At 29.3% G+C, this 12,371-nt stretch overlaps 1 protein-coding gene across 14 annotated transcripts in view; it reads right to left on the bottom strand.

The window, feature by feature from the left end:
- The window catches only part of LOC106873237 (collagen alpha-1(I) chain), a 220,446-nt gene that overhangs the window by 83,751 nt on the left and 124,324 nt on the right, over positions 1 to 12,371 (bottom strand). For 12 of the 14 annotated variants that reach the window (XM_052977060.1, XM_052977082.1, XM_052977066.1 and 9 more), the window contains 5 exons: positions 11,304 to 11,339; positions 8,990 to 9,025; positions 7,817 to 7,888; positions 4,257 to 4,307; positions 3,850 to 3,879 (listed from right to left, as the gene is read on the bottom strand). In XM_052977060.1, coding sequence (XP_052833020.1) covers positions 3,850 to 3,879; positions 4,257 to 4,307; positions 7,817 to 7,888; positions 8,990 to 9,025; positions 11,304 to 11,339 — 225 coding nt within the window. Of the gene's footprint in view, positions 1 to 2,263; positions 2,336 to 3,849; positions 3,880 to 4,256; positions 4,308 to 7,816; positions 7,889 to 8,989; positions 9,026 to 11,303; positions 11,340 to 12,371 lie in introns of all 14 variants that reach the window. The other 2 variants (XM_052977077.1, XM_052977062.1) reach the window with 2 other exon arrangements.

Here is a 12,371-nt window from a genome sequence, read left to right as displayed (position 1 = left end):
TCTGCAAGAAGTTAATAATTTTTTTGCACTAAAACATGTGTAAAATTTGAATGAAATTGGTTGCGTAGTTCTCGAGTTTTAGGGATTCACACAGACAGACAGACAGACAGACAGACAGACATTCTCATTTTTATATATATAGATACAGAAAAAAACAATGAACTGCCTTATGATTGTGGACTTGAAGAAAATTCTCCCAACTGGTTAAGATTCAAGATTTGATTGTTACAATATAAATAAATCTTATACAGTAAATAAGAATTGTAATGGTACATGTCTAGTAATATAGTAGAAATGATTATAATAGTAAATTTCATTATGGTAATTTGCCTAAAGCAGATGTAATCATGCAACATAAGTAAGCTACATGCTTTGAATAAATCTGTTTAATCTAGCAAAATGTTTTGAAACACAGTTTGGGAATGTTTTGAAAGTTTAACACAAATAAACATTTACATGCATTTGAATGTAAAACAATAATGCAAGCACTAAGAAATAACACTTTATTACAGTTAAGAAATAAAAAGAAGTGCTATTTAAACAATAAGAGGAATTTTAAAATTTAATATGCATATGCAACTGTCTATGTTGCATCCTAAAGCCATGTGCAGGAAAAAAATCATGATAATAATAAATTTTGATAATCAAATAAAAGAAATCACCTATTTGTATATTGCTTCCATGAATGAAATCTAAAATGGTCTTCTCGTGATGTAAAAGCTTTATTTGAGGATTCAAAGGAAAAAAATTCCTGCATAATAGAACTTTGTAAACTCAATTTAATACAAATTTATCATTCCATGTCCATATTGTATTGATATAGCTTGAACTGTGCAATACATCAGCTGTTTTGCAAATTTAGCTATTCTATTTCACTTATGTGATGTTAATATAGCTTTTGGAGATATAGTAAAATTATGTCTTCCATTTTACTTTCTGCAATATCAATATGGTGACTATTTGGTAGTATAAACTTATCAAAATGTCTGGTTATCTAGTGATGAGAATCCTTCAATGGATGGAACTATAAAGCTAGAGTAAATAGAGTAACTATTTATATTAACAAGTGACAACTTGTATAAGCAACTGCTATAGCAAGAGCAGTCAAAAACCTGTGATGCCCTACTTTAGCCATAAATATGCTTTAACCCTTTTGATAAAAACCCAGCTGAAACTACCTCTGGCTCTGTAGTACAAATGTTTTGTTTTCTTAAGTCTTGAGTTAAAATCTTCCATGAAACCATAGACACAAATTATGTTATGACTTATAAGTTATTTTACTTAATTCTTTGTTATATTTAAAATTAATTGAAAGAAACATAGAGCATCTCAAAATAAATACGGTAATGAAAGGGTGAAAATAACAGTTTTATTATTAAAAATCATGGCTAATTAAAACCTATACTGAATGTATACATGTGTGTATATATCATAAATAATGTGGTTTTTTTCAATTGCATCAACTTAAAGTTGGAGGGGGACGGGATAAACTACCTGCATCAACTTACTATAAAAGCTGGTAGTAATTTTACCTTGTGCTTATTCTTAGTGCAAGTTTTGAAGAGTGCAGTTCGATTTTAACAGATATTTTTTCAAAGCTATAATGGAAGTGACAAAGGAGCATATTCGGCATATTTTGCTTTATGAGTTCAATAACAGCAACAACTCAATGGAAAGTACAAAGAATATTAATGCAGTATATGGGGATTGAATAATGAGTGTAAGCCAATGTCAACAGTGGTTCCAGAAATTCCAAGTTCTTGTCCTGGAAGATCTGTAGAGCTTGACAAGGACATTCTGCAAAACCTGGTGGAACAAATTCCCATCGAAACTGTTGAGGAACTAGCAGAGAAGCTTCAATTTGATCATTCGACCATTAATTGACACCTGTATGCCATTGAAAAAGTTAGCAAATTGGGTGAATGGGTTCCTCACAAACTTGCTGAGTCTAATCGTGTGCAAAGAGTGAATGTATATTCTTCCTTGCTGTCACGTCTCATGAATGAACCTTTTTTGGACCAAATGGTGACTGGTGATGAGAAATGGGTTCTTTATAAAAATGTAAAGCACCAAAGACAGTGGTTAAGGAAAAGAGAAACATCGGCACCCCAGGATAAAGAAGGTCTTCACGTATAAAAAACTGCATTATTCATGGAATGACCCAATATATAATATATTTATATTTAAATGTCGTGGTTAATTAAAAGCTACACTGTATATATATTTTTTTAAATCTCTAAAATCAGTTAAAATATCTATTTACCTTTAATTCAATAATTCTTATTTCTGCATCTTCCCCAAGAGCACCTGGTAAGCCTTTGGGGCCACGGTCTCCCTAACAATACATGCAAAACAAACTGAAGATTAAAACATGCACATTCATTCTAGTTAAATGTTCCTTGTGTAAAGACTAAAGCAGAACTTAAAATAAAATAAAATATCAAAAAGAAGAAAAATAAATGCAGTAAATATTTTCCGTCATGCTTGCTTTTGAGAAATATGAATCTGAAAGTGGAAAAAGATAGTAGCATTTAGTTGTAAATTAACTCATTTTCTCACCTTGTTTTGTAATTGTTTATCAATAAGTTAGCCTTAAGTGAACAAAATTATGATAAAAGGCATTCAAGCCATGTCATCCCGTATTTTATTCAGATGGTGTGTCATTTTTGTTTAAGACAATAGCCTATAGCCCAAGGAAAATTCAACTGCTATTTCAAGTAAAAATGCCAAAACCGGCTAAATGCATTATCTTTATAGATATTTTGTTGGACTCAAACTAACATCACATGAAATTTTGAATTCTGCCAATTTTTGGACAGCATAAAGGATGTACTTCAGAGTAACTACCAGTGACTAAAACAATCTTTGCTACCCTCACCGCCATGTAATATGTGCAAGTTGTTAATCTATTCATGAAGGATAGCTAAAAGGTATGAGAATGAGTATTCCCAGAATATGGAGAGAATCATGATGATGATTATGTTTCCTTGCATTCTTGACATTACAATGATGATAGATAGTGAAGGTAAACCCATCAGTAGCCAGACATTGTCTTCTATAGCCTACTGATATCACAAGTATCTGTAAATGGAATTAATATTTATTGTGGTTAGATTACTATGAAACTTGTACTTTTATTAAGAACCTGTAAGCTGAGCTTACAAGCTCTTAGTAATTAGAAGTACAGATAACTTCACAATTGAAACCAATAACCACCTCTACTACTTAGGGCAAATGAAAGAATATAATGAAAATGTACAACAGCTATTTGAGAAAATCACCTGAATAGAATTTAAGTGAGATGTGTAAGGGGATTTCAAGATGATTGCCTTTTTCCTTTGTTTATGATAAAACAGGGGTGTTAGTGATCATTATCATTAAGTTCACTGGACCTCCACAGTAGGAATTACAGCCAAGAAAATTAAATGCGATCAGGCAGCCACTTGCGAGACCTAAAAGGTTTTATTACCCCCAAATTTATACAAAACTAGGATTTATAAAACAGCTAGTAAAAGCCTTAGAATTTTGAGGTGTAGCTTTTCAAAATCCATTTTATGAACTGAGAGCTCTCTGATGTCTAGATCAAAGTTGGTATGTTTGGTGGACCTCTAGTAAATGCTGTGCTGAAGATAGGAAAAGTTGAAAGAAACATGCATGTCACGATGATGATGATGATGATGATGATGATGATGATGAAGATAATATGCATGTTTCTTTCAAGTTTTTCTAACTTCAATATCAGATGTCAATAATTAGAAAGAAAATGAGTTGATTTAGAAGCTACCTTTTTGAGAAATAAAAGTGCAGTTGTAAGAAAACATGCAAAAATCTGAGGATCTAAGCACAAACCTTAATGGTTATAACTTCATATGTAGCATCCTAGAAAAAAAGTATATCATTATGAATGTGTAATTAATAATACAAACAGAATTGTGAGAAATTAATGTATCACATCTAGGAAGAAAGAAAGATAATATTATTTAAATGTTAATAATGATGTAAATACTTAGAAATTTCCTATGCTGCAAACCGTTTTTTCGAAGATATTTACAGAGGCAACATCACAAAGTGAAATACACTCTGTTATAAAATAAATTAATACAATAATAAAAGATTTTAGTAAGATGGATTTAATTTCAAATGACATTCTTTAACGAAGTGATGATGGAATTATTTTGAAATAAATGATATTGATATAAATTTAAACCATAAATTTATAAATAAGTGAATTTAAGAAGTGGGTTAGTAACAAATACCTTTAGATGGATTAATCCATCTTGAAGTTTAACTGAACGCTTCACTCCTGTCTAAAAAGGAAAATATATATATTAATAGCAGTTGTTGCAACTTCCTTTACATAAACAGTTCATATTAAATGTTGAATTTTCAGTTTTGTGGACCATACATGTAGTGTGTTATGTTTAAATATTTTATACACTGATGCAAATTTCGTTTATTCTAGTTTTTAACATTTTGGTTTTTTTTGTAAGCTGCAGCCAGCTTAGTTCATTGAATGGCTGAAAGATCACTGTCTTGTTAACTGTACTTCATTGTATTCACAATCAAGGCAGTAAATACACGGGTAAAAAATGATAATGTTATTCATACCTGAACTATATAATTGAAATATTTTCATTAACTCACAGTGTTGAGTTCAAAACTCCCCATGAGTTTATTTTAAAAAAGTAATGGGCTTCAAAAAGCTGATGTAATTTAGCTATATTACATAAAGACAATGACAGGTGCTGCTTCTTTGGCCCTTTGGATTTTGGGGCTCATACACATAATTTAATGGTAGGATTAAAGCTAAATTTAAAAAAAATATTTGAGTAATTTCATCCAGTTTAATTGTAAATAAAGCAGAACTAATTTAATTTTCAAAATTCAACTTGTATATTGATAAATAAAGGAACATTAAGGTTATTATGAATAAATCTGTATAGTATGAGTTAATGATTCTAAATTTTTTAATATGGAGCTGAATATTAACATAGGAAAGTATTTATTCTAAAGTTTGAAATTAAAATATTGAAACAACATTTAATATTAAAAACAACATCACCATTAAAAAATAATATTGGTTTTAAAAAGACATGAAGCTTTAGGCAAACATAAAGGAGTGTTTTGTTTGATGACCATAAACCCAATGTTCCATGTTCATGTACTTTTTCAAAATATAAACTGAAAACTGAACCAGGAAATCATTGAAGTACTCATAAGAAATTTTGTTGTTTCGCCTTTCAATGATTAATTTGGTTTGTAAGCTTTAATAAACAGATTTAGAACTGTGATAATACAATAATGATAGTTGTGATAATGAAAATAATACCTACAAAAGAAGATTCTTAAAAAATATTCTTAATTCACATTGGTTTGAAGTTATTGATGAGAAAGATTTATGAATTATAAATATATTTCAATTAAGTTTTTTTTATAGTCCTTTTTTTCATAATCACATCTAATACTCTAATATTTCTGAAGTCTATATGTCAATTTTCTACTTGACTCAACTTAATTTGCATGGACCCTGTTTGATAAAGTTTTCTGTTTAGCTGGATTGTAGCATTATTTCTTAGGAATGATCTTGTATTAATAATTAATAATATTCCAAGATAATATATTTGTTGACATATTGTCTTATTTGTCTGTATTTCACAAGAGATCTTTTTAAGTAGCAATTTTGAGGTTTCATTTGCACTCTATCTACAAGAACCCCAAATTGTATTGGAATGGTGTTTTATTGATCACCAAAAAAGTTTGCAACAAAGTGTATTTATAGGAGTTTAACTCATCATCAGTCATCACATCAGGGTCATTTCATCTTCAACAGATTTAAAAGTATGGCTCTTCATTTGATAAGGAGTTGGAATTAACTGATCCCAAATTTACATTCTCTATAATTAACCTTCAGTCTACCAATGGAGTTAATGCTAAACAAGAACATGGCAAACAATCTTCTAGTTCCACTAACATTTCTTAACCAAACAAGAAGACAATCTTCAACCTCATTTGCGATTCCTCATCCAAAGAAAAAAGGAATATGTTCTTTGTGCGGCCCCAAAAAAGACAGGAAAACTTGTACTACATGTAAGAATTGTAATATCCATGTTTGCCAAGAACATTCCAATGTTGCCTGCATTCACTGTCATAAAAAGCTGTAATTCTGTATTTTTGTAATTTTTAAAATTTAGAATATATTCTGTATGCTGTATCTTTTTTAATTAAAATTAGTGAGAAACAGTAATTCTTTATTCACCTAATGGTATCTATAATGTAGCTAAGAAATAGTGGTAGTTCGAATAAAATTTAATTAAAAGAAAAATTTTGGGTCCACTGGACCCAGTTGGTAATTAGCGACATGTATTTTCTCTGGTAGATTGTTAGCCTTGAATGGCAAAGTCATCAAAAAAAAAAAGGTAATTATTCATTAAATTAATGATACTGTCTTTAATGAAAACACAGAACCCTATAAGATTCTGAGAAAATAATTTTAATATTAATTTATCAAAAACAATTATTAAAACTATTAATTAATCCATAGTTCATAAATTCCTTGATGATACCACATAATTTTAAAGATCATGTTAGTAAAAAAATAATGTAGAATGTAGAACAGTTATATAAAATAATCACAAACTAAAAATTAAGTGATACTGAGAAAGCAGCATAATTATGAATAAAAATAAAATAAAACAGAAAAAGTATCCAAAGAGGAAATTTTTCAGTAAAGATTAAATATTAGTATTGTACTTTCCAACACATAATCATAGAAAGTAAAGTAATTTATAAACCTTTTCTACTATAAGCACAAGGCCTGAAATTTGGGGGAGGAGACTAGTTGATTACATCGATCCCAGTGTTCTCTCACTGGTATTTCATTTATTGACTCCAAAAGGATAAAAGGTAGAGTCAACCAAAGCGGAGTTTGAACTCAGAATGTAGGCAGCAGACTAAATACTGTTAAGCATTTTGCCTGGTGTGCTAACGATTCTGCCAGCTCACCACTTTAAAGTAATTTATAATGTCACAAGAATGAAGAAGAAAAGTTAATTTAATATTCCTCAATTAAATAAAGAACAATAAGTGAACCAATATTTATTCACAAGAAATATAAAGAAAATTAAAATTTTAACATTATAATAATATCAAACTGATATTCTAATCTTAATACATTATACAGCAATTCTAATTCTTTATTATTCTAAAGTATTATAAGTATTTTAATTGAAGCCAGGTGTAAAAATACATTTAAGTGATGCTTTTGCATTTTAATTTGAACAAAAGCTGTCAAAATTATATTTATTTACCAAATTTACCAAACTTACAACTTTAAAAGTTCATCTTATGCTGTTTTCTTTACTTCAATGAGGACTTAAATGTGGACTCAAGGTTTATTTAGCCTATATTTCAAGTTTGAGCATAATTTCCTCTCAAGGCCTCAAAAGCCATTTTGTTCTACTTTACAAAATGTTTCTGGGAGACATGTTACCCAACTGTGGCTTTCTTGCTGAAATCATTTCACTAACATTGTTGATAACCCTAACCATCCTATCATTATATGAGTAAATTACTCTTGAAATGAAAAGAAAAAGAAAAACAAAAGGCAGCAGAAGATGGAGGGAGAGAGTAACAGGTTGTAAGCCCCAGAATAGTGGGCTCAGCTGTGCTCCATGGATATGACCACAATGGCATTGCCATGGAGAATGGTCAGTGATACTTGATGCATCAACCATGCCACCTTGCAGGGCTCATTTCTCAATAATTCATGAAATTGTTCTATAAAATATCATTGATATACATGAATCTTCTTACTTACTTTAGAACCTTTGATACCATCATAACCAGGTAATCCAGGATTTCCTTTCTGCCCTGTTTCTCCACGAATACCCTGAAAGAAACATTTATTAAAAAAATAAATAGAAATTTGGATTTTTCATACTAAACTGTAAATGTTGCATATTTCATAACTGTTCCTTTTTCATTAGGAAACTGGAGTGTACAAGCATAGAATTGAAAAACACATGCCATAGTGCTGTAGGAGCCTATGAATGGATCAATTTCTAAGTATTCATTTTGTTACTTTGATTGCATTTAACTTTCTTTTTATTTGTCTTTCTTCCTTGATATCTCAGTATTACCTTATTGGTTTGAAAAATGTTATATTTTACAACCTGCAGTTGAAAATCAGAAATACTGACCGTTTAATTCATATTAGATATGTATAATCATTTTTACATATTTTGCAAGAGTTATCTTGGTCCATATACAATTCCTTTCACTAAACAATTTTCATAGGCTTTAGCACTGGTTGCTTAATGGATCTTAGTATAGACCAAACATTTTGGAAAATTGATTCATATATTTCAAAGATTTCAATAACATATTTCAGTGTCAGTTTTACTTTACTTTCAGATTGTGAAAAGGTATGTAAACATAAGAGTATTGCTGATTGCCTGTAATAGACTCAATATATTTAATGTGTGAGTTGCACATCTATTCTCTCTATTATCATTTGTGTCTATTAGGATTATTAAATTCAAGTTTTTTAACTCGATAATAGGAATGCAATTAGTTGTAAACTAATAGAGAGATTGGAGTGTAGTCTTCACTTTATGTAACAGTTACAATAACCACATTTTCATTTGAAAACCTAGACTGATTTCAGAAGCTGTTATGCAAAAATTATACTATTGGTTTGATGATTGGAGGTTTTGAATTTTAAGTAAAGGAAGGTGTAATGTTACAATATCCAGCTTTTATAGTATAAACTTGATATGATAATAGTGATAGGCATTAATTTACCATTGGTGTTCATCTCTGTTAATTCAATAGAAAATATTACACTTGGGCAAAACTGACACTCAAAATTTCTGCTTCAGGATTTCCACCCAGGATGATAAAACATTTTCATTTTTAAAAGTAGTTTAATGTATATAGATAACAGAAATAACATTTTATTTCATGGAACAAAATAAAGTTAATACAATACCTTTTCTCCTTTGTCTCCTTTTGGACCTGGTAGTCCCTGAAATGGAACACACAAGTAATAACACATAAGTAGGATATAGACATAATACAATACAGAATTTGTTGATTTTGTAGGGTTAAACTTCTCAAAACATAACACATTAGTTGTATGTTAGATTATAGTAGACAACATTATATAGCCATATTAATAAAGTGATGCTTGAAAAAATAATATTCATGCTATGTGGATGATGTATATTTAACTATAAGAATTAAATAATGATAAATTTGGAATATATTATTTTTTTAATAAGTGATAAGATCTTTTACATGGCAGGGCAAAAGTTTAATTTTATAATTTCCATAGTAATAAGCAGCTGACTGATAAACTTTCTTTAATGAGATGCTTAGTCTACCAAATACAACTTATCTTGCAAACTCTGATGACTATTCCTAATAGCTAGCTAAAATCATGAAATTCAGAAGTATTGCATTGACTAAAACTGAATGAAAGACATGTATTTTGTTTGAAGCTAGCTATTCACTCTGTTGCTACCTATAATTTTTTGCTATATCTTTCAGACCTGAAGAATTACAGATGGTGATAAACCACCAGAAGTTAATGGTTACTCAACTTCCTTTACTAGTCACTGACCTGGCCTAAAACCAAAGGAAAACTCAATCAACAGCTGCTCCTATACACAAGTATATCTATATACAATCATCACTGTTATACAAAGAATGTTGTTGATTTCCAGTCTTCTGTGAAAAGCATAACTGGCCATGAGGAAATATCAACTCTTTTGGAAACAGAGAAGGGCTGGCAACTGGAAGAGCATCTAGAAGATCTGCCTCAACAAATTCTATTTGACCCAATGGAAAAGTAGACGTTAAATGGTGTTTATGATATATATATATAAATGGTCACGACTCATAATCAAAGATGTAATATACTTTTACTAATTGTTGTACATACCTATGTTGTGAGCAGACCCCTCATCTCTATCATCATTGACAAGTGCAACATCAATGATGTGACTACCAGGGAATGGGGTGGGTGGGGGTGGGGGTGTTGGGGCTGTACCAGTACTCAGCCAATATTCATTTTAGCTAAGTCAGCTGGAGCAATATAAAAGTGCCTAACTCAAGGACATATCACAAGGTCAAAGAAACAAGCCTATATCCTTGTGCTCATGAGCCCAACATCCTAACCAGTAGGCCATGTGCCTTCATTATACATATACTTATACACAAATGTATTTATACATACATGCATACATTTATACATATCACACACAGCCACACACCTGTATGTGCAGTGGAGTGTCAGAAACAGAAGATTGCTAGTCACTAAATGTTTAATATTTCATGAAATCATGAAATATTAATTACAAATCCATGAGAGTTATTCATGCCACTATCGATGATGATGATGATGATGCAATAGCTATGCTTTAAATCTATATTCATATATATATATTCCTACTTTAAGAAATATGAGAAGTAGGTAAGATAGTTGAGATGTTTAAATTTCTATCTATTTTAACAAATAGAACATCATGCAGTTGATATTTTAGTTATGTAAGTTGTATAGAATTAGTATTAAAATATTTGAATTATCAAACATGCCATTTTCCTGAATACTTAATTGCAGGTAGTAATTAAATTATAACCTTAATTCTGTGAGTCACTCAATAAACTAATAATTAAAAAAAAAATTAAATAATATTCAATGCTTTTCAAGACAAATTTGTACTGAAGCAATACAAAAGTAAAACTATTAGCTAAAGTAAAACTTGAATATATTCCTTTCTTTTAAAAAATAAGGTAAGTGAAATCTAAGCCTTAAGGAAATAAAAAGTTTATTAATAATGAATGATAATATAATCAAATAGATTGAAATCAATTTGAGGTCTTCACTTAATCCAGTGGCTCTCAAACATGAAGCAACAGGTAGGAAAGTGAACTGTAAATATAACCAATAAATTGATATCATCTGATATTCTATAACTAAGTATTTCTGAAATTTTAAAATTGAAGAGTTAATATATAAATTTTGAAATGTTTCTCACAAAAAATATTGTTAAATAAAATTTTGAAAATTTGACTAATGCAAGGGAATTTAAAGTAAATTATAGGTACTAATGGAAAATTTAATATTGGACTTTTTTTTAATTGAAAATAATTGAGGGTTCAAATTTTTCTATGGAAAATTATAACATTTACTTAGAAAATTTACTGAGCTGAGACATATATATAGCAGTGGAAAAAATATTTCATCACAAATTTGATATTCTTATTTTAATTTTTTAATTTGTGCGAAGCTAAATACTTACCACATCACCCTTTCCTCCTTTTAAACCACCTGGTCCCTATATACAGAAGAATATATATTTACATTGAATGATGATGCAGTAAATAACTATTTATTTTCTATTTTAACAGACTATTGGGAACCTTTCAGAGTTCAATATTTATTACATGCTATAGTGAAGTGTATTCAGGATATTTATCAGATTGTAATTAAGTTTTTATGATGCAGTACTGATTATTATACAGCATGCATGTTCTCAACAAAGCTTTATTAGAATATTTCAAATGATATATATCTTAGAGTGCAACAAAAACAACTATCAAAAAATGTGTTTTACAGTTCATTCAAATTTGTTAGTTTTCAGCATGCTAGCTTCTTCCGTCACATAACTTTATTGAAATATATTTCATTATTGAAATAAGCTACATATTAAAATAACAGAGATATTATACTTGAGATTCTTGACAAGATAAAATTATATATTTTAACTATAAACAAAAAGTACTTGGTTTTACATGATAATAAAATTTTGTTTATAAAAATTTACAACTCTTTCTCTAGATGCTATCACTTTATAGAGTAACTTAGAAGCATGCTTCGAAGATATTTTACATTCTACAGTTTCAGAGTCAAGTTTGCTCTGACCTCAGTTAGCTAAAAATAAAATTTAATAGCCAACATAACTTAAATTATTGTTATATCCATTCAAATTTTCACTTCAAATCAAGGCATTTCAAAATGTTAAGACTCATTGAGGCATGAAATAAAACATATTTTTTTCAATATAATCATGCCATGAGCTGGTTGATTCCAATAAAACATTGACGTGGTAAATCTATATTCATTAAATCATATAAAGTTTACATTATCAAGGATTAAACTATACAGTTTAAAATAAAAGAAGGAGATTTTATTTTGAAAAAAAACTCAGAGAATCTTTCACAAGTTGAAAAAGAAATTGAAATACTTAGAAATATCATTTAAAAATAATATTAAGAAAAATAGAACATCAGATATGCAGATATAGCAAAATATTAAAATAAGCATCTTTGAACCAGTTTATAAAATGTTCTAAGGTTAGAAAACTTCT

The sequence above is a fragment of the Octopus bimaculoides genome, chromosome 2 (genome assembly GCF_001194135.2).
Source record: "Octopus bimaculoides isolate UCB-OBI-ISO-001 chromosome 2, ASM119413v2, whole genome shotgun sequence".
Taxonomy (NCBI): Eukaryota; Metazoa; Mollusca; class Cephalopoda; order Octopoda; family Octopodidae; genus Octopus; species Octopus bimaculoides.
The sequence above is the reverse complement of the archived record's forward strand: the minus strand, read 5'-3'. Positions and strand labels throughout refer to the sequence as shown.